The 25,197-nt window shown below is 37.1% G+C and overlaps 1 protein-coding gene across 27 annotated transcripts in view; it reads left to right on the top strand.

Moving 5' to 3' along the window:
• Positions 1 to 24,708, top strand: part of SEC31A (SEC31 homolog A, COPII component) — a 73,917-nt gene extending 49,209 nt beyond the window's left edge. For 14 of the 27 annotated variants that reach the window (XM_089912143.1, XM_089912140.1, XM_089912139.1 and 11 more), the window contains 10 exons: positions 57 to 233; positions 2,928 to 3,020; positions 3,707 to 3,833; positions 5,493 to 5,834; positions 13,762 to 13,800; positions 15,272 to 15,330; positions 16,824 to 17,087; positions 20,044 to 20,163; positions 22,593 to 22,664; positions 24,119 to 24,708. In XM_089912143.1, the coding sequence (XP_089768269.1) occupies positions 57 to 233; positions 2,928 to 3,020; positions 3,707 to 3,833; positions 5,493 to 5,834; positions 13,762 to 13,800; positions 15,272 to 15,330; positions 16,824 to 17,087; positions 20,044 to 20,163; positions 22,593 to 22,664; positions 24,119 to 24,298 (1,473 nt within the window). In that variant the 3' untranslated portion in view covers positions 24,299 to 24,708. The remainder of the gene's footprint in view (positions 1 to 56; positions 234 to 2,927; positions 3,021 to 3,706; positions 3,834 to 5,492; positions 5,835 to 13,761; positions 13,801 to 15,271; positions 15,331 to 16,823; positions 17,088 to 20,043; positions 20,164 to 22,592; positions 22,665 to 24,118) is intronic. The other 13 variants (XM_089912160.1, XM_089912157.1, XM_089912158.1 and 10 more) reach the window with 8 other exon arrangements.
• The last annotated feature ends 489 nt before the right edge of the window (positions 24,709 to 25,197 follow it).

Raw genomic sequence — 25,197 nt, 5'->3', positions numbered from 1 at the left:
TATAGTTGGGTGAACTCTTCACAATTTGCTTTGCTTTCTTCCATTGCTTCTTATAGCCAAATATTGTGCAGCTTCGTGACAGACTTTGTAGAGCACAAGGAAATCCAGCACCAGGACAACAGGAGTCACCTAAAATTCCTTATGAGAGGCAGCAGCTGCCCAAGGGCAGGCCTGGACCAGTTGCTGGCCACACACAGATGCCAAGAGTTTCAGCTCAACAATATTATCCCCATGTGAGTGATATGGTCCAGATTAAGTAGGAACATTTATATATTTCAAATTGGTGGTTTTAGTTTCTTGAGTAAGAGACCAGTGATAAAACTAGACAATGTATTATTTTAATGGTTATAGTTTTTCTGATCTTGAAAATAGCACTTATGATGTTTTTAAAAATTACCCCTTTGATCTAGTCAAATAATTTACAAACTAGGTAAAATTAATTTAAGCTCTCTGGGGAGATTTCTTCTTATTTCTCCATCACTCAAACTTAAATTACACATGTACATCTGTTCTTGAAATTTTTACAATTTGATTCATCTAACAAACTGTGAGTAAAGTAGTGGGAACAATTTTGTGGGTAATTTGGTCAATTTTTTTAAACGTTTTTAGAAAATAGTCTCTTTTTAAGTATTATTTTCTGAGTCATTAGTGTGGTTTTACTATGTCTTCTGTATCAGCACAGTAAAGAGTATCCAGAATACAAACATTTTTTTGGACAACTTTATATTAGAGAAAAGTGAGTGACCAAAGGTATATGAAGTTGTAGGTCATGGGGAATGTAAAGATGATTAATTTTTATTAATTAACTAATTTATTTATTAAATTAAAATTGCCAAATGGTTAGTGGCATAAAATGTGACCTCTTATTGTCTTTTACTATTTCATGTAGAAACTTATATTTCCAGACCAGCAGATAACCTTCATGTTCTTAAATAAAAAGTATATTTTCGTAAGTAATAAATGGTCTTGACTGATAACAAAGTTAGTAGGTACTCTGCCCATTTTATTTATTTATTTATTTTTGAGATGAAACTACCTCGATGGCAGTCTCTCTTATTTATTTATTCATTTATTTTTGGCTGCGTTGGGTCTTTGCTGCTGCGTGCAGGCTCTCTCCAGCTGTGGCAAGCGGGGGCCATTCCTCGCTGTGGTGCCTGGGCTTCTCACTGTGGTGGCCTCTCCCAACGCGGAGCAGGGGCTCCAGGCACGCGGGCTCAGCAGCCGTGGCACACAGGCTCAGCCACTCTGCGGCACACGGGATCCTTCTGGACCAGGGCTTGAACCCGTGTCCCCTGCACTGGCAGGCGGGTTCCCAACCACTGCACCACCAGGGAAGTCCCTCTGCCCATTTTAAAATAGAACAAATTGCTGATAGAATTGATGGGGTCATTTTTACATTTTGTAGCAAAAGTAATCATAAAACCATGAAAAACTAAATTAAAAAAAATTCATGCTCTTTTGTCTATTATGCTTTTGATTGCTACTTAATCAGGATAGATTACATTTGAATATAATTATAACTATACTACTCTCTGTTTTATTTTTTCGTTCATTTGACAAATATGAATTTAAGGGCCTGTCTTTATTCTCCCTGTTGAGGGTATATTGGTAAGCAAAACCAAATTCCCCACTCTTGTTGCTAGACTTAGAAAGTGTATGACATGGATAGGGCAAATCAGGTGATGGCTGGGAAACTGAGAGGTGGAGAAGTCTAGCGACTAACCAGAGTTTTAAGACATAGAGCTTGAATTTGTCAGCATGGCTAGTTAATGGTTAACAGGATTGGAACTCCTAAGCTAAGCACCTTGAGTTTGACCTCACTGTGTCAGGGCACTGAAGTAAGGCATTCTCTACATTGGGAGAAGAGAATTTACTCCTTATGTCCTTGGGTTTAATCTTATCTTTCTGGGAAAACGTAAAAACCTTGAAAGGCTTTTATTATACTGTGACTTAGCAGTCTCATACTTTAAGAAAAGGAAAACAAATTCAGTCATAAATTACGCAGTGATTTTTCTTGATTAAAGCTTATGATATGTTGAATGAGGACAGTGGCTTGTGGTTTTAAAGGCATGCTTATAGGCAGGAGTAAAGGGATTTCTGAAAGGGAAGCCAACTGAGTGGGAGTTCTCCTCCTACTACACCAGCACATCTTTGCTATTAATTGTTTATATGATAGAGTTTCTTCTACAAAGATTTACTTACAAAAAATATTCTGATGGCTTAAAAACATTTTTTTGAAAACCTCTGGACTCCAGGGTAAGCAACGTGGTGTAGTGTAGCAAACACTGGCCTGGGAATCAGGAGACCTAGAATCCGTCCTAGTTCCATCATCAACAAGTTATATGGACTTCAGCCAGCCCCTTCATTTCTCTGGGCCTTGGGTTTCTCAATGGTAAAGGGTGGGGATTAGATTGGATGATCTTTAATATGCTCTGATTGTATGATTCTAAGCCTCATATGGAACTAACATAATTTTTGTGGCTCTAATGAAATCCGGAAAAGGGAGCTTATAGTAATATGTTTACGGATCTAATAGTAGCATGAATACAATTAGTGCTTCAAAAATTACTTTTTCACTCAATTACCTTTTTTTTTTTTTTCCAGAATGTCTTCTTTCCTTCCCTACTTACAGAACTTACCTTTTCCCACTTACTCTTGACACTTGAACGGCATTGTTCTTTCTGCTTTGATTTAGTTTTCATATTGATTTTTCTACTACCTCCCTTCCCCTGTTCTGTTATGAAAGGTGTTTTTTTCTTTTGGAATCCCAGCTACCTTGAAAGCAATTGCCTGGCTAATGTGTGCTATCTTGCTGTTCTTATTTTTTGCTTTGCATCTGGCTATTAATGCCTGTTGGGTTTTTTTTTTCTTCTTTTAACATTTTCATGTTTTATGTTCTGTGATTGGTATTTCTTTGTTCAATTCAGGTTAGAATTGCCCCCACTGTCACTACCTGGAGTAACAAAACTCCTACCGCCCTTCCCAGCCATCCACCTGCAGCCTCTCCCTCTGATACACAGGTATATCCTTCATTATTCCTCTTTGAGCAGAATTCTGCTCACCTAAATATATAGTTATATATTCTCTACCCACCTCCCTTAAGTTCCCCTCCCCCCATCTGTCTATCTGCTTATTGCATTTTAGTGCCTTTAGGATGCAAGAAGCAGTTTTTAGCACAATTAATTTATTTTCTTATCACTCTCCTCTTCTTTTGCAGTTCTAAATTGACTTGAACTAGAAAAACATCAAACAAGGTTCTATCAATGGTTTAAATCTGATTTCACTGAATATTTTTTCCTTTCTTCTTCTTTTTCCTCCTCTTCTTCTTCTTTTTTTTTTTAGCATCGTAGAGAAGATAATATCTCCTTGTAGCATTTATACTTAATATTTTCGAAGCATAGTCGTGGATGGACTTCAGTAGAGATGGAAAATCCTAGTGACTTACTATAAATATCATAGATCCTATTTTATGAGGCTGTTAGCATCTCTTGCCATTCATTGTTATTATTACTTTGGACCTGTCTAATCTTTAAATCACACAAAATGTGTTGCTCAGAAAATGTGTCTTGAAGAAGATAGTATGCACAAAATGCAATTTTTTTACACAAAATTTTTTTTTAATTACATTTCAAAGATTATAAATCCATCTGGTAAGATTCTTGGTTCCAAATGTAATCCTCCTTTTTACCATATTCTCATTTCCTAGGGAGAAAATCCTCCACCTCCAGGCTTCATAATGCATGGGAATGTTAATCCAAATGTTGCCACAGCTCAGCTTCCCACATCTCCCGGTCATATGCACACCCAGGTACCACCTTATCCACAGCCACAGCGTAAGTAGTGTGACCCTGAAGTCCTGTCACAGCAGCATGTCTTGTCTTATCTAGTGTAGTAACTGTTTACTTTGAAGCTCCAAAGCCATGATCAAATCAGTTTTAACAAGTAAAAAAAGAACCATTCTGTGTAGGACTTGAGTCCTTGCTATAGCAAAGCATGGTTTCCCTGCGAGGCATCCTGAATCAACATGCTAGGAAACAGCTCCTGTGTCAGTCCATTCAGAACAGTTGGCTCTTATTCCTGAGCCTGTTAAAGTGAATCAATTGTCCCATGATTTTGGTATAAAAAAATAGAATTTTAGAAATTATTTAGTACATATTCTTTTCCTTTAGGCAAGATGATGCAAACCATTTTTGGAAAATTGGTTCCAAGGGGCATTTGTTGTCATCTTCCATTTATTTAATTTTTTTAGGAAACAGACTATTTTTTAGAGCAGTTTTAGGCTCACAGCAAAGTTGAGTGGAAAGTACAGGAAGTCTCGGTATACCTCCTGCCTCCGTGCACAGCCTCCCCACCACAGACATCGTGCACCACGGTGGTCCGTTTGTTACAGTGAGCCTACACTGACTCAGCATTTTCGCTCGGAGTAGTTTATCTTAGGGTTCCCTCTTGGTGTCAGACACTCTGAATTTTGACAAATGTATAATAATGACCTTTCCCCATTGGCTTTCATTTTTTTTAAGAAACTACACTTGCAAAGTAAAACATCACCTCTATTTTAAAATTTAAAATAAGCAAAAATGCAAACCTCAGAGTGGACAGTTATATGACTGAACAACTACTATAAAACACGAGGATGTTACCTAGCAAGATCTAATCTTAACGAGCGTGTTCTGTGCTCATAAGATGGGTGTTCTTACTTAACATGAGTACAAATTTGATACAGCTTTTCACTCAGTGCTCAGCGTGAAAGTACTGTCTTCAGAGTAGGATGAGCACAGTTCTGTTAGATTCCCTCTGCAGAGGTTCATATTCTGCCCATGGTCACACAAAAGGTAATGGTATCTGGGTTCAGGTCTTTGCATTAAAACATTAGTTGGCTGTCTGATTGCTTACTAACCAACTTTGTACAGTGTAAGAAATATAATGATTGTCTTGTCAGGGATCATACAGAGTTGCTTATTAATCTGGAACTGTGCTCAAACCCAGAATTTGAGTAGCTGATGATTTTACTAGATGTTGGAGAAGGTATCTGATTCATAACAATAGTGCTCACCCTACAGTTGTTATGGTGGAGGTCTTGAGCTGCCACCAAGCTCCCTTAACTTTTACTGTAAAGGGGACTGCTTTGGATGTGTAATTCCTGCATGGCTCCATCTGATGGCTAGTAGGTGTCACTGCAGTCTTCACGGGAACAGGATGTCTCAGAAAAGGGTCAGTCTTCTGGTTCTTGGGTCTGATGACTCAAAGATTTTCATAGCCAGCAGCAGTCTGGAGATGTCAGGGTTCAAAGACTGGATCCAGTGACTTTTGGTATAGTTAGGGCATCCAGACTATCAAAAGCATAACCTGTTTTAAGTGGGTAATGTTTGGTTGTAGCTTATTATTAGAAGAATTGAAAATAATTTCCATAGAATGAGATAACTTTGGTTTTCTGTTGCTGTCTGAATAAATTAGTAACTAATTAAAATTTCTGTTTCTTCTCCTTGGTGTAGCTTATCAACCAGCCCAGCAGTATTCCTTCGGAACAGGGGGGTCAGCAGTGTATCGACCTCAGCAACCTGTTGCTCCTTCTGCTTCAAACGCTTACCCTAACACCCCGTACATATCTTCTGCTTCTTCCTATTCTGGGCAGTCTCAACTATACACAGCACAGCACCAGGCCTCTCCACCTACCTCCAGCTCCACTGCCTCTTTCCCTCCTCCTCCTTCCTCTGGAGCATCCTTCCAGCATGGCGGACCAGGAGCTCCACCGTCATCTTCAGCTTATGCGCTGGCTCCTGGAGCAACAGGTACACTGCCTGCTGCCGGCGAGCTGCCTGCATCCCAGAGAACAGGTCTGCGCTTGAAAGGGACTTGGTTTGGCTCCGTCTTTTATTTTTTCGTGATCACGTGGGTGGATGGAGGGGAATTATTTCTAACTGTAAACTGGGCAATGTGAGGTATTGATTTAATTGTATAACAAATTCTGAATCTATTTCTAAAAGTGTGATTTTCCCATAATGAACTTTAGTTGCTAAATGAGGAAAGCTTTAGAGCTTTAAAAGGGTAAGAGCATATAATCTGCCATTGAATTTAAAATAAGCAGTAAGAAATTAGTTGGCCAGATAAGTGGGGGTTGGAACTAGATTTAATTGACACTTATTTCTTTGCCAGAGTAAAACAATGCTCTGTGTTCTTCCTGAATTTTCAGATTTTAAGAAATGAGGCTGTACAAATTTTGTAATTATGTTTGTTTGTAAAGGTGAGCAAGGATCTCGACATGTGTATTGAAAGGAAAAAAGTGAAAGAATGCAACTCTGACAGAATCTCTAAGACAGCAGAAAGTATACAGTAGTGCAGAGATTCTCTCCATTAGGACAATTCTACCCTCACAAACATTTTGGCAATTTCTAGGCATTTTTGTTGTTGTTGGCAGTATAGTTCTGCCTGAAATTTTCTAATTAAAATCATAATTTAAAATTATTTTTATAGTAAACACACATTTTATAAATTCTTTTTATCTTTCATGTTACAATTAAAGTATTCTATTAATTTTTTATAAGTAGGTAATATTATCTGATTTTCATGTTAGGATTGTAAAAGGGACCTCAGAAGTATTACAAAAAGAGATCAATGAATCGGGGCAAGAACCACTAACATAGTAAAGAATTCAGACTTTGGAATCAGACTTCCTGTGTTTGTATCACAGCTTCACTCCTTTCTAGTTATGTGACCTTGAGTAAGTTACTTAACTTTAAGCCTCAGTTTCCTCATAATAATAATAGTATGTACTGATAAGCTTATGAAGAGATTGAATGCATTAGTACATTGAGAGCATTTGGGGACAGTGACTGCAAAGTTAGCTGTGATAACACATCGCTCAAAATTAGAGCTCTGTTCCTTTTTTTTTTTTTGTCCCTGGTTTAATGTATACTTGTTACTAAGGGTATTTGAAAATAGTTTCCCTTTCAGATTATAATTGATGGTTTTAAACTAGAGGGGCAAGGAGTGAGTCTTGCTTTCTAATACTGAAGTTATTCCTGGAAGTCCCAGTATATGTTGTTCTCTTTTTATCTGCTAAGTAGTAGCTTTAATAACTGAAAACACTGAACATATAATAGGATTTATTGAGGAAGTATTTTTTTCTTGGAAGTCTTATGGATCCAGAACTATACACATATCTCCTCTCTTCTTTGATATATAATACTAAAGTCCAAAGTACCAAAAATCATACACACAATATGTATCAGCCTTTACTGCACAAATAAAATTTGTATAATTTTCAATACAGATATTTCAGTAGGTTGATATTTAGAGAAGAGTGTTAATTCAATTGTAGAGTTCAAAAAATTACCTTTTAAAACCTGGATGAGTGAAAACAGTATATATTCTGAATCGTTGGGTAGTAGCTTGAGTGAAAGATGGATTCAAGTAAATCCCCACATAAGAAAGTGGTACAGTGAAGTAGGAAAGTGAATTATCATTTATTGAACATACATTGGACATGTACCAGCACTGCCGTATATTTTTTTTTTCTCATAACCATGAGAAACAGGAATAATTATTTTTTTAAAAATTGTCATGAGGAAGCTTGAGTTTCCTAGGGTTATGTATAATGTTTTCATGATTGCACAGTGATAGCCTCCAAGTTGAGATACAACTGAGATACCCCAGTCTCTCAGTCTTCAGAGCCCATGTTCATTATTCTTTACCAGATAGTCTAGTCCTGATGAAAGGGGTAGAAATAGCTATCAGTGTTGGAATTACAGAAACATTTAGTATCACTATTTTAAGCATTTGTTACTTCATCATCTAAGTTAAATATTTGTATGGGTATTTTTTTCCTCCTTAAGCTAAAGGGCATTTGGCCATATAATAAAGTCTTTGCTTATGTACAAAGTAACAGTGTTCTAACCTGGCTGAGAAGCAGAGTAACTAATAGGAAGATGAAGCCATACATTTTTCAATACTCAGCATGCACTAAGCTAGCTGCTTTGTTACCTCTTGCATGTTAGTAGTCCCTGTATTTTAATTAACAGTTAGAGCTTTACCTTATTTTTATTTTTTGATTTCCTAAAAAGTTTGTTTAGGTTATACAGATAACTGTGACTAAAAGTTTTATCTTTGTTCTAATATGTCTTAGATTATTATATCATGGTTTTCTACGGGACTTGGAAATTCCACTTATCCGGTGGATTCTTCTTGATAGACACTAGGATTTTCAAGCCCTGTAACTATTAGTGAACCAAAAACTTATGTGCCTACTGCTCAGAGAAACTCATGTTGCAATCATCAAAACATTCATTCAGTAAATTCTTAATGAGAACCTGTTCAGTCTATAATCAGAATTATTCTAGGCACAGGTAGGAAGGCAGAAAAGTACAGTACATTTCTATTTCTAGTGAACAGCACATAGCTTTGTTGTAAGTTGGAACATAAAATTTGTATTGGGGCCAAATTTTGGAAAACATTAAATGCCAGGGCAAGAAATGTATACTTCATACAGTAAGAAGAAAATTTCTAGTGGAGGAGTTTGAACTACTGAGAGGCATGGTCAAAGTGGTACTTTAGGGAGGTTAATCCAGAGCTGGTTCTGCAAAACAGATTGTGAGCAGCATGGCAGAATCAGAGGCAAGGAAAAGAGGCTGTCTCCAAGTTCTATGTATAAAGTGCTAACAGCCTAAGTTAGTATAGTGCAACATGTTTCAGTGGTGGCAGCACAAAAAGCAGGAAGTTTTCCTAGCTCTACTGTCCAGGATAAGTAAGATACTGCTGGTATTCCCCCACCTTTTTTTTTTGTCCCTGGTTTAATGTATACTAGTTACTAAGGAAGAGCACTTTCAAATGTGAAGGCCCAATAAGTTTACTTAGAAAAATTTTCTGATAAAATGACAAGCTCTCATGAAGCTGTTTTTGAGTAAACAGTATTGATTTCGTTAAACAATGGAAAATTTAATTTGGGTCTATATGTGTGTGTGTGTGTATATATATATATATATATATATATATATATATATATATATATAGTCTTGTGCTCCTTCACATAGAAGAGTCTTGAAGGGGCATAATAGTGCATATTTTCGTGAAACAGTGTGCTAAAAAAAATTTTTTTTTTAATTTTCATAAACATTCCATAGTCAAACTATAAGTACCTGGTTTTTAACCCTTTAAACAAAGGAAAGGAGCATGATAGCCTTCCTTACTTTACTTTGGATAAATCTATTTTATCTCATGTCATTGGAAAATGACCTTAAGGATTCATTCTCTCTAAATTTAAATTTTTAATTTTGTGATGCCTTTTTTAAAATGTGACGTGTGAGGCTAACAGGGAAGGGGGAGGTATATGATTAACAAGGATGCTGTATTCTCTCCGTCTCAAATTATCTTTTAGCCAAAAGTCTCCATACCATTGGCACTAATATTTTTCTGTGAATCCACTGAAAGTATCTTAGCCAGTGCCTAGATCCTACCATTATGCAAGGACACCTTGAGAAGGTTCCCAGTGAGAAGTGAGATTGAAGTAAAGATGGTAGCAGCTCCACTTCTGTATGTGAGACCAAGCGCTTCTCTCTTCCTTCCCTAAAGACCATGTGGAGGACTAATCCCTACACTAAGGTGGATAAGGGTCTCCAGAATCCAGTGACATGCCATATTCAGTTTTTAAGTTAATGTTGCCTTGATTTTTATTAATTTTTTACTGTAGGATTTTGAAAGACCTCAAATAGTATAGAGAATAAAATTAAAATTATCTGTAATTCTGCCACCCATATATAACCACTAATAATTTAGGTGTATTTATTCCCTTCATACATACATATGCACACATATATGTATGTATGCATGTATTAAAGTTCTTTTAATGTTGAATATATATAACATAAAATTTACCATTTTAATCATTTTTAAGTAACATCAAGTGCATTTACATTATTGTACAATCATCACCGCTAACTACGGAACTTTTTTGTCATCCCATACTGAAATTATGTAGCCATTAAAAACCTCCTGTTTTCCCCAGCCCCTGGTAACCACCGTTTTACTTTGTCTCTATGTATGTATTCTAGGTACCTCATATAAGTAGTCATACAGTTTTTTCTTCTTGTAACTGGCTGTTTCACTGTCTTTTAAGATTCATCCATATTATAGCATGTATCAGAATTTCATTTTTAAAGCTGAGTAATATTCCACTCTTAAGTATATACCACATTTTGTTTATCCATTAACCTGCACATGGGCATTTTGGCTGTCGTGAATAATGCTGCTGTGAACATGAGTATACAAATATCTATTCAAGTCCCTGGTTTCAGTTCTTTTGGGTATATACCCAGAAATGGAATTGCTGGATCAAATAGTAATTCAGTGTTTAATTTTTTGAAGTGGTGGCACTATTTTACATTTTCACCAGCAATGCGTAAGGGTCCAATTTCTCCACATCCACACCAACACTTGTTGTTTTCTGTTTTTTTGTTTTTGTTTTTAATTCTCGCCATTCTAATGGGTGTGAAGATAGTAGTATCTTATTGTATGCATGCATTTTTAAAGAATTGAGATCATAACTCGCACATACACTCATAATTTACATCTTACTACTTTCCTTAATATTACACCATGAACCATTTTTCAGTGTTCTTTAAAGTTATTGTCATGTTTAAAAAGAGAGTAAGAAAGAGATTTATGCCCATTTTTAAGGTTTTTTGAAAAGGTAAAAAAGATTATCTTCCCTTACTAGTTTTATGAGAGAATTATGTCCAAGATTAGTCTGTGCTATGTTTTTTTAAAAATATTGACCAAGAGTATCATTTTGCACATCTGTAATGAACCCCCACAATACTGTCTCCTGTAGATATTCATGTTCTTCATTTAGTTTGCTTTACCTAGTGTTGCTATTAAAGTGTGTCTCAATAAAGTAGAGGTCAATTTAATTGTGTTTTTAAAAAGTCATATTTAAACAATTTAAAGATATAAAAGCAAAACTATTGAGGGGTTAGAATCATAGCTAAGATAAAACTGTTAAATTGATCAGAGATTTGAACAAGGATTTTTCTGGGCTGAAATAAAACATATTGCTAAATATATTGCATGGTTTGAGGTTAGGAGGGGCCAGTTAGGCATATATTTTGGTGGGAACTTTGATTATTGTACAATCGTTATTTTCAATTCAACAGGCAGCCTACCCTCAAGTTATGAGGGATAGCCAACTGGCTATATGTTCCTGTTGAAAAATTTGTTTCTTATTTCATTCAGTTTTACTCGTAACTTTCAATTTAATTTGATTTCATTATAACTTTGGTGTCATTCTACCAAAGGGTCATATGAAATTGTTCCACATACTTTTTTGTGCTGCTAATAGTTGGTGGAATCAGGATACCCCCTCAGGCTTTAATATCCAAGGCTCAGATCACTGCCATGAGAGGTTAGAGGAAAAACTGGTCTCACCTTCTGCTCCCACGTTTCACAGGGCTAGAGAGGAGGCATGTTGTTGAGACTGCTCCCTGAAAAAACTGATAAAGGCCAGGGTACCTCCAGTACTTTTAGGTTTTTCACACCGTCGACTCCCCCCTGCCCCGCCCCAATACCAAAATCCAAGGATGCTCAAGTCCTTTATATAATGTGGCGTAGTATTTGCATATAACCTATGCACATATACTTTTATGTCTAGATTGCTAATAATACCCAATACAGTGTAAATGCTGTGTAAATACTTGCAGCAAATTCAAGCTTTGCTTTTGGGAACTTTTTGGATTTTTTTCCTTCTTGAATGGTTTTTTTTTTTCCCCCCCGGTACGTGGGCTTCTCACTGTTGTGGCCTCTCCCGTTGCGGAGCACAGGCTCCAGACGTGCAGGCTCAGCGGCATGGCTCACGGGCCCAGCCGCTCCGTGGCATGTGGGATCTTCCCGGACCAGGGCACAAACCCGCATCCCCTGCATCAGCAGGCGGACTCTCAACCACTGCACCACCAGGGAAGCCCCCTGATTGTTTTTGATCCTCAGTTGGTTGCATCTGCAGATGTAGATCCTGGGGATGCACTGTATATTGTCCCCCTTAGCCCAGAAGCTGAAGTCTGGTGCTAGAGGGTACATCAGTAGTTGCAAATCAGGTCTGTCCTCTGTCATAATGCACACACAGTGACTCCCAGGGATTTATTAACTGTAGTGCTATGAGGTCATATCTTGCATGGGGAGTTAAATTGTAAAGTCATCATTTAAGACAAAAATAAGAAATCACTTAGAGTCAGTTATCCGTGATCACCCCTTTCTTCAGTTAAGCCCTCATGAAGAAGTTGCTTGTGGTTAGAAGCCATATTGTATGAACAACATCTATCCTTAGCTCCATACAGTGAAATTTCAAACTGTGGGATTAGTTCTCCCACCTCACAGTTTCTCTGGGGCATGTGCTTCTTGAGTAGAGCTCAAGCTGAATTGAACTCACTAGTTAATGCTACATTCTCTTGATTCCTCTCTCCCCAAGTGAAGATAGTTGAATTCCCCTAAGTTGTGTGTTCATATGATGTATCTACACTGCATGCTTTTGATTGGAGGCTGGACCTGGACCAACCCTGAATATCCGACAATTTTGGAATTGCTGTATTAGTTCTCAGCCTTCTTCCCTCTTGTCCACTGCCAGAGACTTCAGTTCTTTTAAGAGAAATAGTGATTTCTGGAAGATTTGTGCTAAACAGTCTGCAAATCTGTATATTCTTATAGAAAAGACCATATGGGATGGTTACATATTTACTGGGCCTGTTCCCATTTATGCTCATACTCATGGTGTGACCCCAGAAATTAGTTCCTCCAGAATGCAGATCCTTGGGGCCTCCCAAATCCAGCAATAAAGTAGCACCTCCTTGTTAAGATTGTCTAACATGCTTATTATCTTTAACAATGTAGTGTTGAAGTCTGCACGACAATGTAGAAATCCTCCCATTTCTCTTTAAAACCCTACTACTTAAAGAGGATTTGGACCAGCAGCATTGGCATTACCTGGGAGCTGGCTGAAGCAATAGAATCTCAGGCCCTACGCTATACCTAGTGAATTAGAATCTGCATTTTTACAAGATCTTCACCTGATTTGGATTCACAGCTTTAAAAAATACTAAAATGGACACAGTTATAATATGTTAGGAAGTGCTCTCAGCCCTCCCCGCACCATGATATTACTGAGCTTCATTGATCAAATAGTAGAAAAATCATCTGTGCAAACAATTAGGGAAATAATGTTGTTTTAAATAGGAAGGAACAAAATTTTCTCTTAAAAGAGACAGCTGGCACAGTGAGAGAAAAAAAGTGTTTAAGAGTTAATTGGATCTGACACATTTAAATGAATTAGCTTTGCCCACAAACTGATAACTCTCTTAATTAGATAGAAACCATTTCACGTGACTTGATTAAAAAGTAAGTTTTATTCCCTTATAAAATTAGTTCTTTCTTGGGGTTGATGGAGGGAGGAGAAACAATTATAAAATGAGTAGAGTTTACAGTTTGCTGGGCAGAAATAGAGACACAGATGTAGAGAACGAACATATGGACACCAAGTGGGGGAAAGTGGTGGGGTAGGGGTGGTGGTGGTGGGGTAGGGGTGGTGGTGGTGGTGGGGTAGGGGTGGTGGTGGTGGGATGAATTGGGAGATTGGGATTGACATATATACACTAATATGTATAAAATGGATAGCTAATAAACTGCTATATAAAAAATAAAATTCAGAAATTCAAAAAAAAAATGAGTAGAGTTTAGAATGTCTTTGATGATAATACTGTTTAAGTCACTTTTACATTTTGTCTACAGAAAATCAGTCTATGCAAGACCAGGCATCTATTTTGGAAGGTGAATTAGTTACAAAATATATCTTTGGAAATCTTTGAATCACTGACTCCAATTAATGAGTGGCTATTCACAATTATGCATGTGAACTTTAAAGCTTGATAATATTCCTAAATCTGATCAAATCTTAGAACTGATTGAATTAACATAGTGACACAAATGATCTTGAATCATAAAAGTTGTCTATGTTAACTACAGACTGAAAGACAAGGCTATACCAAGATTGTCTTAGATATAAGAAAGATTAGAAGGTGATGGGAGAGATTTGAATGATTAGTCTGTGTATAATGAGAACTTTAAGAATTTGTTAAGCAAATAGCATCATGTGGTTTAATATTTTGTGATTAGTTCTTGAGTGTTTTGAGGCTCATTTGGCGTTCTGTCTCCTAGTCACGTTGTAGAAAATTAATTCTGCATGCTGGTTAGGAGAAGATCTTGTTTTTAAAAAATTTCTATGACATTATGTTCTTTGGTTTGCTAAGCAATTTTGTTGTGATTTAATATCGTGGATATCAATAAAACAAGCAAAAGTAAAATACTGAAAGAATGTTTAATTTATTGAAAGAAGAAGTTTTTGCTTTTACATGTACACGTACACAAAACTTAATAAGATGTAAAATGATTATATTTTGATTTAGTAATTATCCTATCTCTGGCATGTTTTATTCCTTTTTTCTTTAAAGATACAGGCATTTAATAAAGATGTTTAAAAAAATTTTTTTTTAAGATATAGGCATTAAGTACCTTAATGAGTTCTGCTACCTATGTTCATTTCTCACTTTGAGATGACAGGTTTTGGGAGATTTGGGGGGGGAGGAAATTTCCTAAAGGTGACAGTAGTTTAATTTTATATTTGCTGCCAGCCTGGAAATTTTTTGTGTGTGTGTGGTATTAAAAAAAAAAAATCTTACCACAGATATTTGATGCCTTTTTCTACTTTATAGGTTGTTCTTAATGCAAAGGTGATAAAACATACTGGTGTTGCGTAGTTGGGCTCTGTATTTTTAACAGTGTTTCTACCATGTGGATGATTTGGGTATGCTGAATTGCTCTCTGGGGAAATAGGAGATTGCTACTTTTTTTCTTTTTTTGTGTGTGCAATATATCAGAAGCCTTTTTTTTTTTAGCAGACTCAGGTGATTTATTTTTTCTTTATTAGGAGAGAATTGTTTGAAGCTTATATACCAATATAGACATAAAAACTTCACTATCCTTAAATTTAGTACAACTCTTTCACTTTAAAAGGAAATAATGTCAAGATATGCTGCTTTCTAAGCCAAGGCCCTGTGATTATTAGAGGTAATGAGTTTGAGAGTCCAGGGCTACATAGTGATCCCAGCAGCTCAGCTGGTAAAACTTTTGTGACAGTTATCTCAGGGTGAAAGTAAAATTTGAAGGTATTATATGATGGATACAATCTAGTTTTCTTCTTTTCAGAATTCTAAAGGAAAATGCCTTCTATTATCTGTTATAGGTTCTCAGAATGGTTGGAATGATCCTCCAGCTTTGAACAGAGTACCCAAGAAGAAGAAGGTACTAGAAAAAGATGTCTATTGAGTTGCCTACAGGTGTCCTGTCAATCATGTAGCCACCTGAAGCACACCACACTTCACTGTTCCTTTAAAGGCAAAGCTGACTGACTGATACACTTAATATGTGTATTTCAACTTACATCTTCTAATCCATGAAGGGAAGGAAAGAAAGTACAAAATAGTATGGTGATATGAATTAAACCCTTTTTAAAAAACAAGATGTAAATTCCCAGCAGATCTTTTTCAAAGAGTAGGAAACAAAATTTCATGCTTCTCAAGTGGTTTTTTTTTAGGAGTTACTTTGGTTTTGGGTTCTAACAGTAATCATGAATTTGTAATTATATTTTGGACTATTTTTGTCTATCACATATAATATGAAACGAAATAGCCTTGTAGTTGAGCATCATTTAGATGTTAGTAACTGTTGAGAGCTGTTAGAGCATAACTTAAGATTCTTCTTTTACCCCAAGCCTTTTTTTTTTTTTTTTTTTACTCCTAGTGATTTCTGTCCCCCAAGTATAGTAATGAGAGGCCAGAATATAAAATTGGGAGATACTAAATGAGCAAACCCCCCCCAAAATTAGGTCAGTGATAATCAGAAATTTAATCTACTACTTTGAGTGTGATTGATCACTAAGTAGGTATCACTTAATGATCTAGGAAAAAGGTATTACATCTGATTACATTAAACAAACACATATTTGGCATATCTGATCCCAGTATGGCTAGATATAATTCTCCAGACTTTGACATCCTCTTTCAAAAACACCATGGTTTTGGCCCATTATGAGATAAGTGTGGAAGGTAAAGGGGAAATAAAGGTCCAGGTTTGAGCTCCCAACCCTCTAAGCCAGATTAGCTTTACTTTTTATGTTTTTCTCTAAAATTCTGCATAAAATTTCATTTTAAAAAGTGTTCTCCTGTTATTTAAAAAAAAAATTTTTAACCATGGAATAGTCTAACTCCCTTATTTATTTTTTTAAATTTTTTTATTGAAGTATAGTTGATTTTCAGTGTTGTTAATTACTGCTGTACAGCAAAGTGATTCAGTTATACATGTATGTGTATATACGTTCTTTTTTAAATATGTTCTTTTCCATATGGTTTATCGTAGGATATAGAATATAGTTCTCTGTGCTGTACAGTAGGACCTTGTTATTTATCCATTCTATATATAAAAGCTTACATTTGCTAACCCCACCCTCTCATTCCAACTCTCCCCCAACCCCCTTGGCAACCACCAGTCTGTTCTCTATATCCCTGATTCTGTTTCTGTTTCATAGATAGGTTCATCTGGTCATATTTTAGATTCCACATATAAGTGATACCATATGGTATTTGTCTTTCTCTTTCTGACTTACTTCACTTAGTGTGATAATCTCTAGGTCCATCCATGTTGCTCCAAATGGCTAACTCCCTTATTTAAAGCTGAGGAAATGTTGTCATCATACCGTTTTTTTCCTTACTCTTGGTGCCTTTTATTTCTTTTAAAAGATGCCTGAGAACTTTACGCCTCCTGTTCCCATCACATCACCAATCATGAACCCCTTGGGTGACCACCAGTCACAGATGCTGCAGCAACAACCTTCAGCTCCAGTACCACTTTCAAGCCAAGCTTCATTCCCACAGCCACACCTTCCAGGTGGCCAGCCCTTCCATGGCATACAGCAACCCCTCAGTCAACCAGGCATGCCTCCGTCTTTTTCAAAGCCCAATATTGAAGGTGCCCCTGGAGCTCCTATTGGAAATACCATGCAGGTAACAGTAAATCTGTGGAAGTGGGAGATGGCTCTATTTCGGTATGTTTTCTTAATGTTTTAACTTTTATGGTTATACCTTTATTATTATCTCAATTTGATTTCAATTTAGGCAACTTAAAAATAATAACTTTTTTTTAAGATTGTTCATGTATGTGTATTATTTTTCAACGACAAGGCCATATACAAACTTTCTAGAAGGAGCTTATGTATTTACTAGTATATATTAACAGTAACTTGGCAATTACAGTATTTCATTTGATCTAATCAGTAGCCACAATTTAAGATCAGTTGAATCCATATTTGCATCCAAGGTTGCTAAGGAGAAGCTGTTTCCAAAGGTTTTTTCCTTTAAAATATAAAATAAAAATATAATGAGTTATATATTTTCTTCTGTATGTGTAAGAGCTAATAAGATAGCCATATCTTTAGATGGAGATATAAATTTGTGGTTGCTTTTCACATACAAACAGCTAGTTGGCAAGGCTCTAGATGATGAAAAGTCTACCATATTTCCATATAACTGACTTAGACATACAAAGATAAACATTTTGATCTATTCATGAAAAGTAAAGAGGTTGGGTCACAGTTCAACATAAGATGAAATAAATTCCTGCCCAATTATAAAACTAGCTCTTCTGTCTGTTATTGTCTTTGACTCTCTAAAGTCAAATTTGTAAAGATTATATCTCTACCACAAGAGTATGTTTTGATGTTAAGAGATTTCTGCCTAAGGAACTTCTAAACATTAACAGTTGCATTATAAAAACAAGTGTTTTGGTGGAGGTGGGAGGCCCTTCTTCTTTCCACAAGAATATATAAAATTATAAAGATGCACTGTTAATTTTTATAATTACAAGTCTGTGGTGTTTGTGAAGCCATTCACTTTTGTTTAGACCTGGGTGCTCATGCTATACTCATCTGACCAGAACCTCAGTTGCCATTGAAAGGGAGAGCTCATGGATGTGTGTGTTCAGCCAGGCCATAATATCCACCTTCCTGTCCACTTGGATGTCTCTGAGGCACCTCACACTTAACATATCCAGAATCTAATTCATAGTCTTCCTCCCAAACCTAGTCGTCTTTTGGTGTGTCCTGTTTGAATTAATGGCACCATAATCCTTCCTATTTAATCCAGCCAAAAACCTGGGCATCGTCTTTATATTCTTCTTCCTTTAACCTGTTTTTCAGAGCTATCCCCAAATCTTGCTATATTACTTCAAAATCTCTCTCAAATCCCTTCTCTACATTTCCAGTCTAGTCCATGCTACCTTCATCTCCAGTCTCAAGCAGTGCAGGAGCCTCTAGTTGGTCAGCCAGCATCTACTTTCACCCATCTCTTATCTGGTCTTATCTCCTCATTGCTTAAAACGTTACAGCTTCCCATTGTTCTCAGGATAAAGACCAAAATATTTCACATTGTCTGGATTCTCTCAGCTCATACTCCTCCTTGCTGTCTCTCTCTGCTCCAGTTACCGTGACCTCCTTTCAGTCCCTTGTATCATGATCCTTCCTGTGTACACGTTCTTCTGTCTGGAATGCATTTCCTTCCCCATTTAACTGGTTAGCTCCTACTTATCCTTCTGATATAACTTCCTTAAAGAGCCTTCCCCTCAGTTAAATCCCAATTATATTATCTCTTGGTTCCAGTGATGTTAACTTAACCACAGTTGCTATTTTACATACATTTATGACATTTTGAAACTTTCTCTCTCTTCCATCAGCCTGTAAACTCCCTGAGGGATGAGATCATTTCCGTATTGGCTCACCAATACTTAGCCAATACCTAATACATAATTGCTTAATGTTTTCTATGAATGAACTAATCAGTCAAAACTTTAAACACTTATACATTCCTTCTTTGTTTTCCCATCTGTACATTCAGTGAGATCATGGACTCTTCTATCCTAACCTTTGGTTTAATCTTGCAGTTTGATAATAGCCCAGTTAACACCCTCCAAGAGTAAACCAAAGAATAGAAGAATGTCAGGATAAACATGTCATGAGGAACCTAGGGGTAAGACAGGAATAAAGACACAGACCTACTAGAGCACGGACTTGAGGATATGGGGAGGGGGAAGGGTAAGCTGTGACAAAGAGAGAGAGAGACATGGACGTATATACACTACCAAACGTAAGGTAGATAGCTAGTGGGAAGCAGCCGCATAGCACAGAGAGATCAGCTCGGTGCTTTGTGACCGCTCTTTGTGACCGCCTGGAGCGGTGAGATAGGGAGGGTGGGAGGGAGGGAGACGCAAGAGGGAAGAGATATGGGAACATATGTATATGTATAACTGATTCACTTTGTTATAAAGCAGAAACTAACAACAACAAAAAACTGTCACCATAAAATGCTTTTTAAAAAAAAAAAGGGCTTCCCTGGTGGCGCAGTGGTTGAGAGTCCGCTTGCTGATGCAGGGGACACTGGTTCATGTCCTGGTCCGGGAAGATCCCACATGCCACGGAGCGGCTGGGCCCGTGAGCCATGGCCGCTGAGCCTGCGTGTCCGGAGCCTGTGCTCTGCAACGGGAGAGGCCACAACAGTGAGAGGCCCGCGTACGGCCAAAAAAAAAAAAAATGAGCCAACAAGCAAAGCAAGCAGCCACTCCAACCAGCCAACTTTGTAATTGCCTTGTTCTTTTTATTTCCTACTGGCACAGGTCTCCTTCCCATCAGTTATATAAAATAGTGATCAACATATGTTCCATAATTAATCAAATACTTTATATCCAATCCTATTTTTGAAAATAGAAGCTGTAGAAGGAGTACCTGTATCTTCTACTGAATATCTGATTTTTATGTTTGCTTATCCCAAGTGATTTCACATGTTAATTTTTCATTTGATTTTGAATAGCCTATCTACAAGGTCGTTGGTTTCTCTTTATCACATATTCAGGGCTTTGTGTATAGGTAGCTTCTGGTCATTTCTAGTCATTTTATGGTATTATTTATTCCAGCATGTGCAGTCTTTGCCAACAGAAAAAATTACCAAGAAACCTATTCCAGATGAACACCTCATTCTAAAGACCACATTTGAGGATCTTATTCAGCGCTGCCTCTCTTCAGCCACAGATCCTGTATGTATTTTTTATTTTGCTTAATTAAAAGAATCCCTTATGGAGCGCTTCTATAATGATTGCTTAAAGTCTTACAAGATGTATTTTGAAAGTTTATGCAAAAATTGTAAAGCTAGCACTTACATATAGTTTGCTGTACATATAAAACACATTCAACTGCTTTTTACATATAACTTTAATCCTTAAAACAACTTCATGGTAGGTAGGTTTGTCATATTTATTTACAGAGGAGGAAATTAAGGCAAAAAGCATTTACATGATAATTAAGGCAGAGCCAGCATTCGAACCTAGTCTGGCTCCAGAATTCATGCTTTCAACCACTATGCTGCACTGAGTCTCATCGGCAAACCTTATGCGTAGCGCAAAAATACAACAGAATGGTGAAACTCAGGTTTGGGGGTTCTTTCTGAGCTTACATCAAAGCTTTAAAAAGTAGATAGACAGTCTTTAACTTTGCAAAGACCTTAAAAATAGTTAAGTGCTTTAGACATTGGAGTCATATTCATAGTCAAAGTAACTGATTTTACTCAGTTTATTAGAGGATGACTGTATTGGCAACAACAAAAATTCCACAAAGCCAGTTTTGTTTTAGGTGAAATGTCACTTTCTGCCAACAAACATTGAATATGTTTATTTAGTCACTGGCCAGTTGTCTGCTTGAAAAACAGCTTCTAGAATTTGTTGTTTCATCAAACATTGAGTAGTAATATGTGCAGCCTTCTGCTAGTCTTTTGGAAAGCAATTCCCTGTACTGAAAGTGTCAGGAAAGCAGAGGCAGGGGAAAGTTAACATAAACCTTAGCGCCTGGCATTCTGGGAGTGATGGAAGGACGAAGCTAGGAACAGAGAACAGGTGAAGCTGTTAAACAGGTAAGTGTACAGTGTCTCCTAGGCAGAGAGGTCCTCATCATACAAAATGGAGGAATCCTAATAAAAATGTGGGAAAACTCCAGTCTTCCTTCAGGCATGAGTTAATGTAAACAGAGGTTGGGAGGACACCTCGTACATGGCCTAGCTTAATAAATTTTTGTTGAGCTTCACCTCCTCTGGGTCACCATATCACCTCCCTTCTGGTTACCCAGGACCCCTGGACAGAAGAGAAAGACAAACTGTTCCTGTCACTAGTTGGGGAGGCAGTTCAAATACTGCCCAGGACTCCTGCTGGTAGCTAGGTGGGATTAACTTTGAACCCTCCACAGAAGTCCATTTTAATCAATACTTGAAATCATTTTTATAGTATGACTTTATTCCTATTTCCACTTCAGTTATGTCCTAACAGCACAAAGTAATTTTGCAGCACAACTTAGTTTGTAAGGTTATCCTCGATGGCTTCACCTCTTCTGCACTCCTCTTCAGACACACTGACATGCCCTCCTCAAACATACCAAGAATGTGTCAGCGTCAGAGACTTTGTACCTGTTGCTCCTTCTGCCTGGAACTCTTCCTCACAGAACTGCAGAGCTCTTGCTCACTTGTTCCTGGTGTCTGCTCAGATGTCCCATTAGCCATCAGGACCTCCTTACCACGTCATACTGCCAACACTGCTGACCCCCTTACCCTGTTAACTTTTCTTCATGGCACTCATCACCATCTGACATACAATATATTGTTTATTTAGTATCTTTTTGCCACCCAATAGAATATGAGATCCATGAGACGCAACACTGTCCCAGCATGGTGCGTAGTAGTCCCTCAATAAATATTGAAAAGCAGTGTCACTTTTAAGGCTGTTGCATAATGTAGATATTAAGTTAATCACAGTATAATTTTAAACATTTACATTTAGGATAGTTTTCTCTCACTACACTTACAGTACTAGGATGAGGGTAGGAGGACTCCTTAATTTAAGAACTCATTTTAACACTTCCCTCTTAATAATCTTAAGTCACCAAAAGATAATTTTCTCCTTTTTTTGGTGTTTTAAAGGCCCAGAATAAGACAGGATTAAATGTACCAAATGTGACTGAGTGTATAAGTAGTACTTTTGAGATTCCACAGTTCAACTGTATGTTTGCCTTCTAGCTCCCATAATGTTCATTTTATTTAATTTATAGTAACTGTTAGACCTTCTTTTCTGTAGTACACTGACCCATTGCTGCCTCGAGATGGCCCTTCCTGTTGCTTGTGGATATAGTGTAGATGGACACTCACACACCTCAAGTGAGTTGCAGTCCCCATGGAATCCAGCCAGTGCTCCATTTTGCACACTAGGAGGGAGGGTCTCAGTTTCTTGCCCTCCCTGCCTTAATAGATTACTAATCTCTGTTCTAATAATCTGTTCAAGTTCCTCGGTCTTAGCTATCTCCATTTCTTTATAAAATGAAGCTGTCCAACATCATGACTGTAAGGTTTAGTGAAATGAGATAAGGCAAGTTCTTGGGATAAAAGTTATTGTTCGTACATAACATACCTGTTTTTTCTCTCCTGCAGCAAACCAAGAGGAAGCTAGATGATGCCAGCAAACGTTTGGAGTTTCTATATGATAAACTTAGGGAACAGACAGTAAGTTTGTGGGGAAAAGAAGGATTTATGATAATCATTTATTCCTGGTTGCTAGTAAAATAAGTGTCTCATCAGCACTTGCATGTAATACAGTACGCGTGGGGACAAAATGGTCGTGACAGTTCATAGAATGGGCTTTTCTCTGTCTAAATCTTACATTTCAGTCACCGGGGATAAGGGGATAGGGCAGTGTGTGTGTGTGTGTGTGAGAGAGAGAGAGAGAGATTAAGAGGGAGAGAGAATTTTTAGCCTTTTTTTATAACAAAGGGCAGATATACAAACTGGCCTGTACTGGTCCTGTGGTAACTGGCCTTCTATTCATTTTTATATGTCCCTTGAATTAAGAAATCAGAGAGTGGGCAGCTACTCTGTTTTCCAGAGACCAAATCTGTAATCTCTCTCACAGTCTAAGACTCTGAACCTTTTCTTTTAGAATAGCTATTACACAAAGGCAAAGCCAAAGGTAACCACAAATTGAGCAGATCAATGTGTATGACTATGAAGATGGTCGGCAGTAAGGAGTAAATGCCCTGTGTGTTCTGTTCTCTTGTCCCTCCCAACCTCTGCATTCCTTTCTAGAATTGTTTTGTTTTATTAATGAAAGCACTAGGAGAGAAAAAAAGAATTGGGACCTTTCACATTTTTGCATTTTAGCATTTCTCTTCCCCATTCCCCATATCAATGCCATCAGCTAAAAATAACCATTTATCTCATGAGAGCCAAACCAGAGAAAGTTGATATAACAGTGGAAGTGGCGTGGCCCATGGACTGATCCAAAATAAAGTCTTCTCTGAAAAGTATGGACATGTATGCCAAGTAATGACATGGGGGGAAAAAAACTAGAGGTCTTATGATTTTAAGAGATGACAGGATTATGAAAAGCAGTTAAGAACTGGCAAATTGAGTACATGATGAGGACTGTTGCCCTCCTAATGGCAGTGGACCAGAAGTGCAAGGTTTCTATTGTCCACAAGGTTTTAGAGTAAATTGGGCCCCTACTTCGAGATGTCATGATTAAGAATCTTTAAACTCCTTCATGTACATAGGAAAAATTTTAAAAGGTGTGAGACAGTATCTAAAATAATTTAGTTATTTAAAGTAGTTAAGTTATCTAAAATAAAATAATAAGAATTAAAGCTCTTAAGTGGAGAGAGACATTAACATTTCAACTTGGGGAAGGAAATCTGGCTTTTCTGTAAGGAAATACCTGGCTTATCATACATGTATAATTCGTAAATAATTCCTTACATAAATCATTTTGTCATGGTTCCATTTTATAACTTAAGTGTTGGTTGGTCCGAGAAGCTTTCTGGAAATGCTCACCAGTTTATACATTTTTTTAATAATGTTTATTTCAAGCTCCTCTTAAATATCAGGGTTTAATGTTTATAGAGGGTCTCATGGAAAATTCTTCCTTAATTTAATTCTCTCTCTCAATTCCACCTTTATTTCAGCTTTCACCAACAATCATCAATGGTTTACACAACATCGCAAGGAGCATTGAGACTCGAAACTACTCAGAAGGATTGACCATCCATACCCACATAGTTAGCACCAGCAACTTCAGTGAGACCTCTGCTTTTATGCCTGTTCTCAAAGTTGTTCTCACCCAGGCCAATAAGCTGGGTGTCTAAAGGATGGCTTCACTCTCAGCCACTATTTCCATTTTTCCAAAGAAACATGTTTTAAAAAGTGATAAGATGTGGACCAGTCCTCATTAGCATGTTTCCATAGCAGCCAGTCAAGAGCATTTACATTGTTTCTGCAGATATACTCACCTTAGACCTGCTCAAAGCCCTGGTGCTTTCTTTTGTTTTAATCTTTTATTGCCTGTGATGATTTTCCTATTCTGCAAATAATGTATTTCCTGGATTACACATAGTATGCTTTCCTGAAGTATTCTGATAAAATACGGTTTTTGAAACCTCAGGTTTACTTTTTGGAAAAGGAGCCTTTGGTTATGTGTAAAGCAGAGCTGAAACTAAATTTCTTTCACGTCCTCCCTACTTCCTCCATGTCAATCAGATTAAAGTGTGTAATCCTATTTATGTGTACGTAGTCTTTTTTTTAAACAGCTACTCACAGTTTAGTTTAATCTCTATTTTTTGTGGCTTTGGCTTCACTTTGGTCCTGAACAAATAACTAAATCTACAGACTGCTACATAGATTTTAGCAAATATTAATGAAAAGTGGGATCACTAGTTTTAAGTATCTATAGGAAAAGATTGAGCATTTTCATTCTGTAGGATGCATTGAACTTTTTTCTATTAATGTTTTCAGTATTCTGTTTGAGTTTTAAGATTGAATTGTCTCCATTTTATATTTAGAAATTTATTCATCCATTTTTTTAAAGTTACCTATTTCTCTGAGGTTTAAGTTCAGAAAGAAAGCTTTAACTTCTGTCAGCCTCCTGAATCGACATATTTTCAGACGGTATTTTCGTCAAATGATTTTATTGTAATCTGTCTTAAGAACAGTGTGGTAAACAAAAGATAATGGTCCCCATAGAATCTTGAGGAGAATTAGATACTAA

This window comes from Delphinapterus leucas, chromosome 5 (genome assembly GCF_059928025.1).
Source record: "Delphinapterus leucas isolate spDelLeu-1000000601 "Yukka" chromosome 5, BTC_Dleu_Yukka2, whole genome shotgun sequence".
Taxonomy (NCBI): Eukaryota; Metazoa; Chordata; class Mammalia; order Artiodactyla; family Monodontidae; genus Delphinapterus; species Delphinapterus leucas.
Note: the sequence above shows the minus strand (reverse complement) of the source record. Positions and strands in the feature narration are given on the sequence as shown.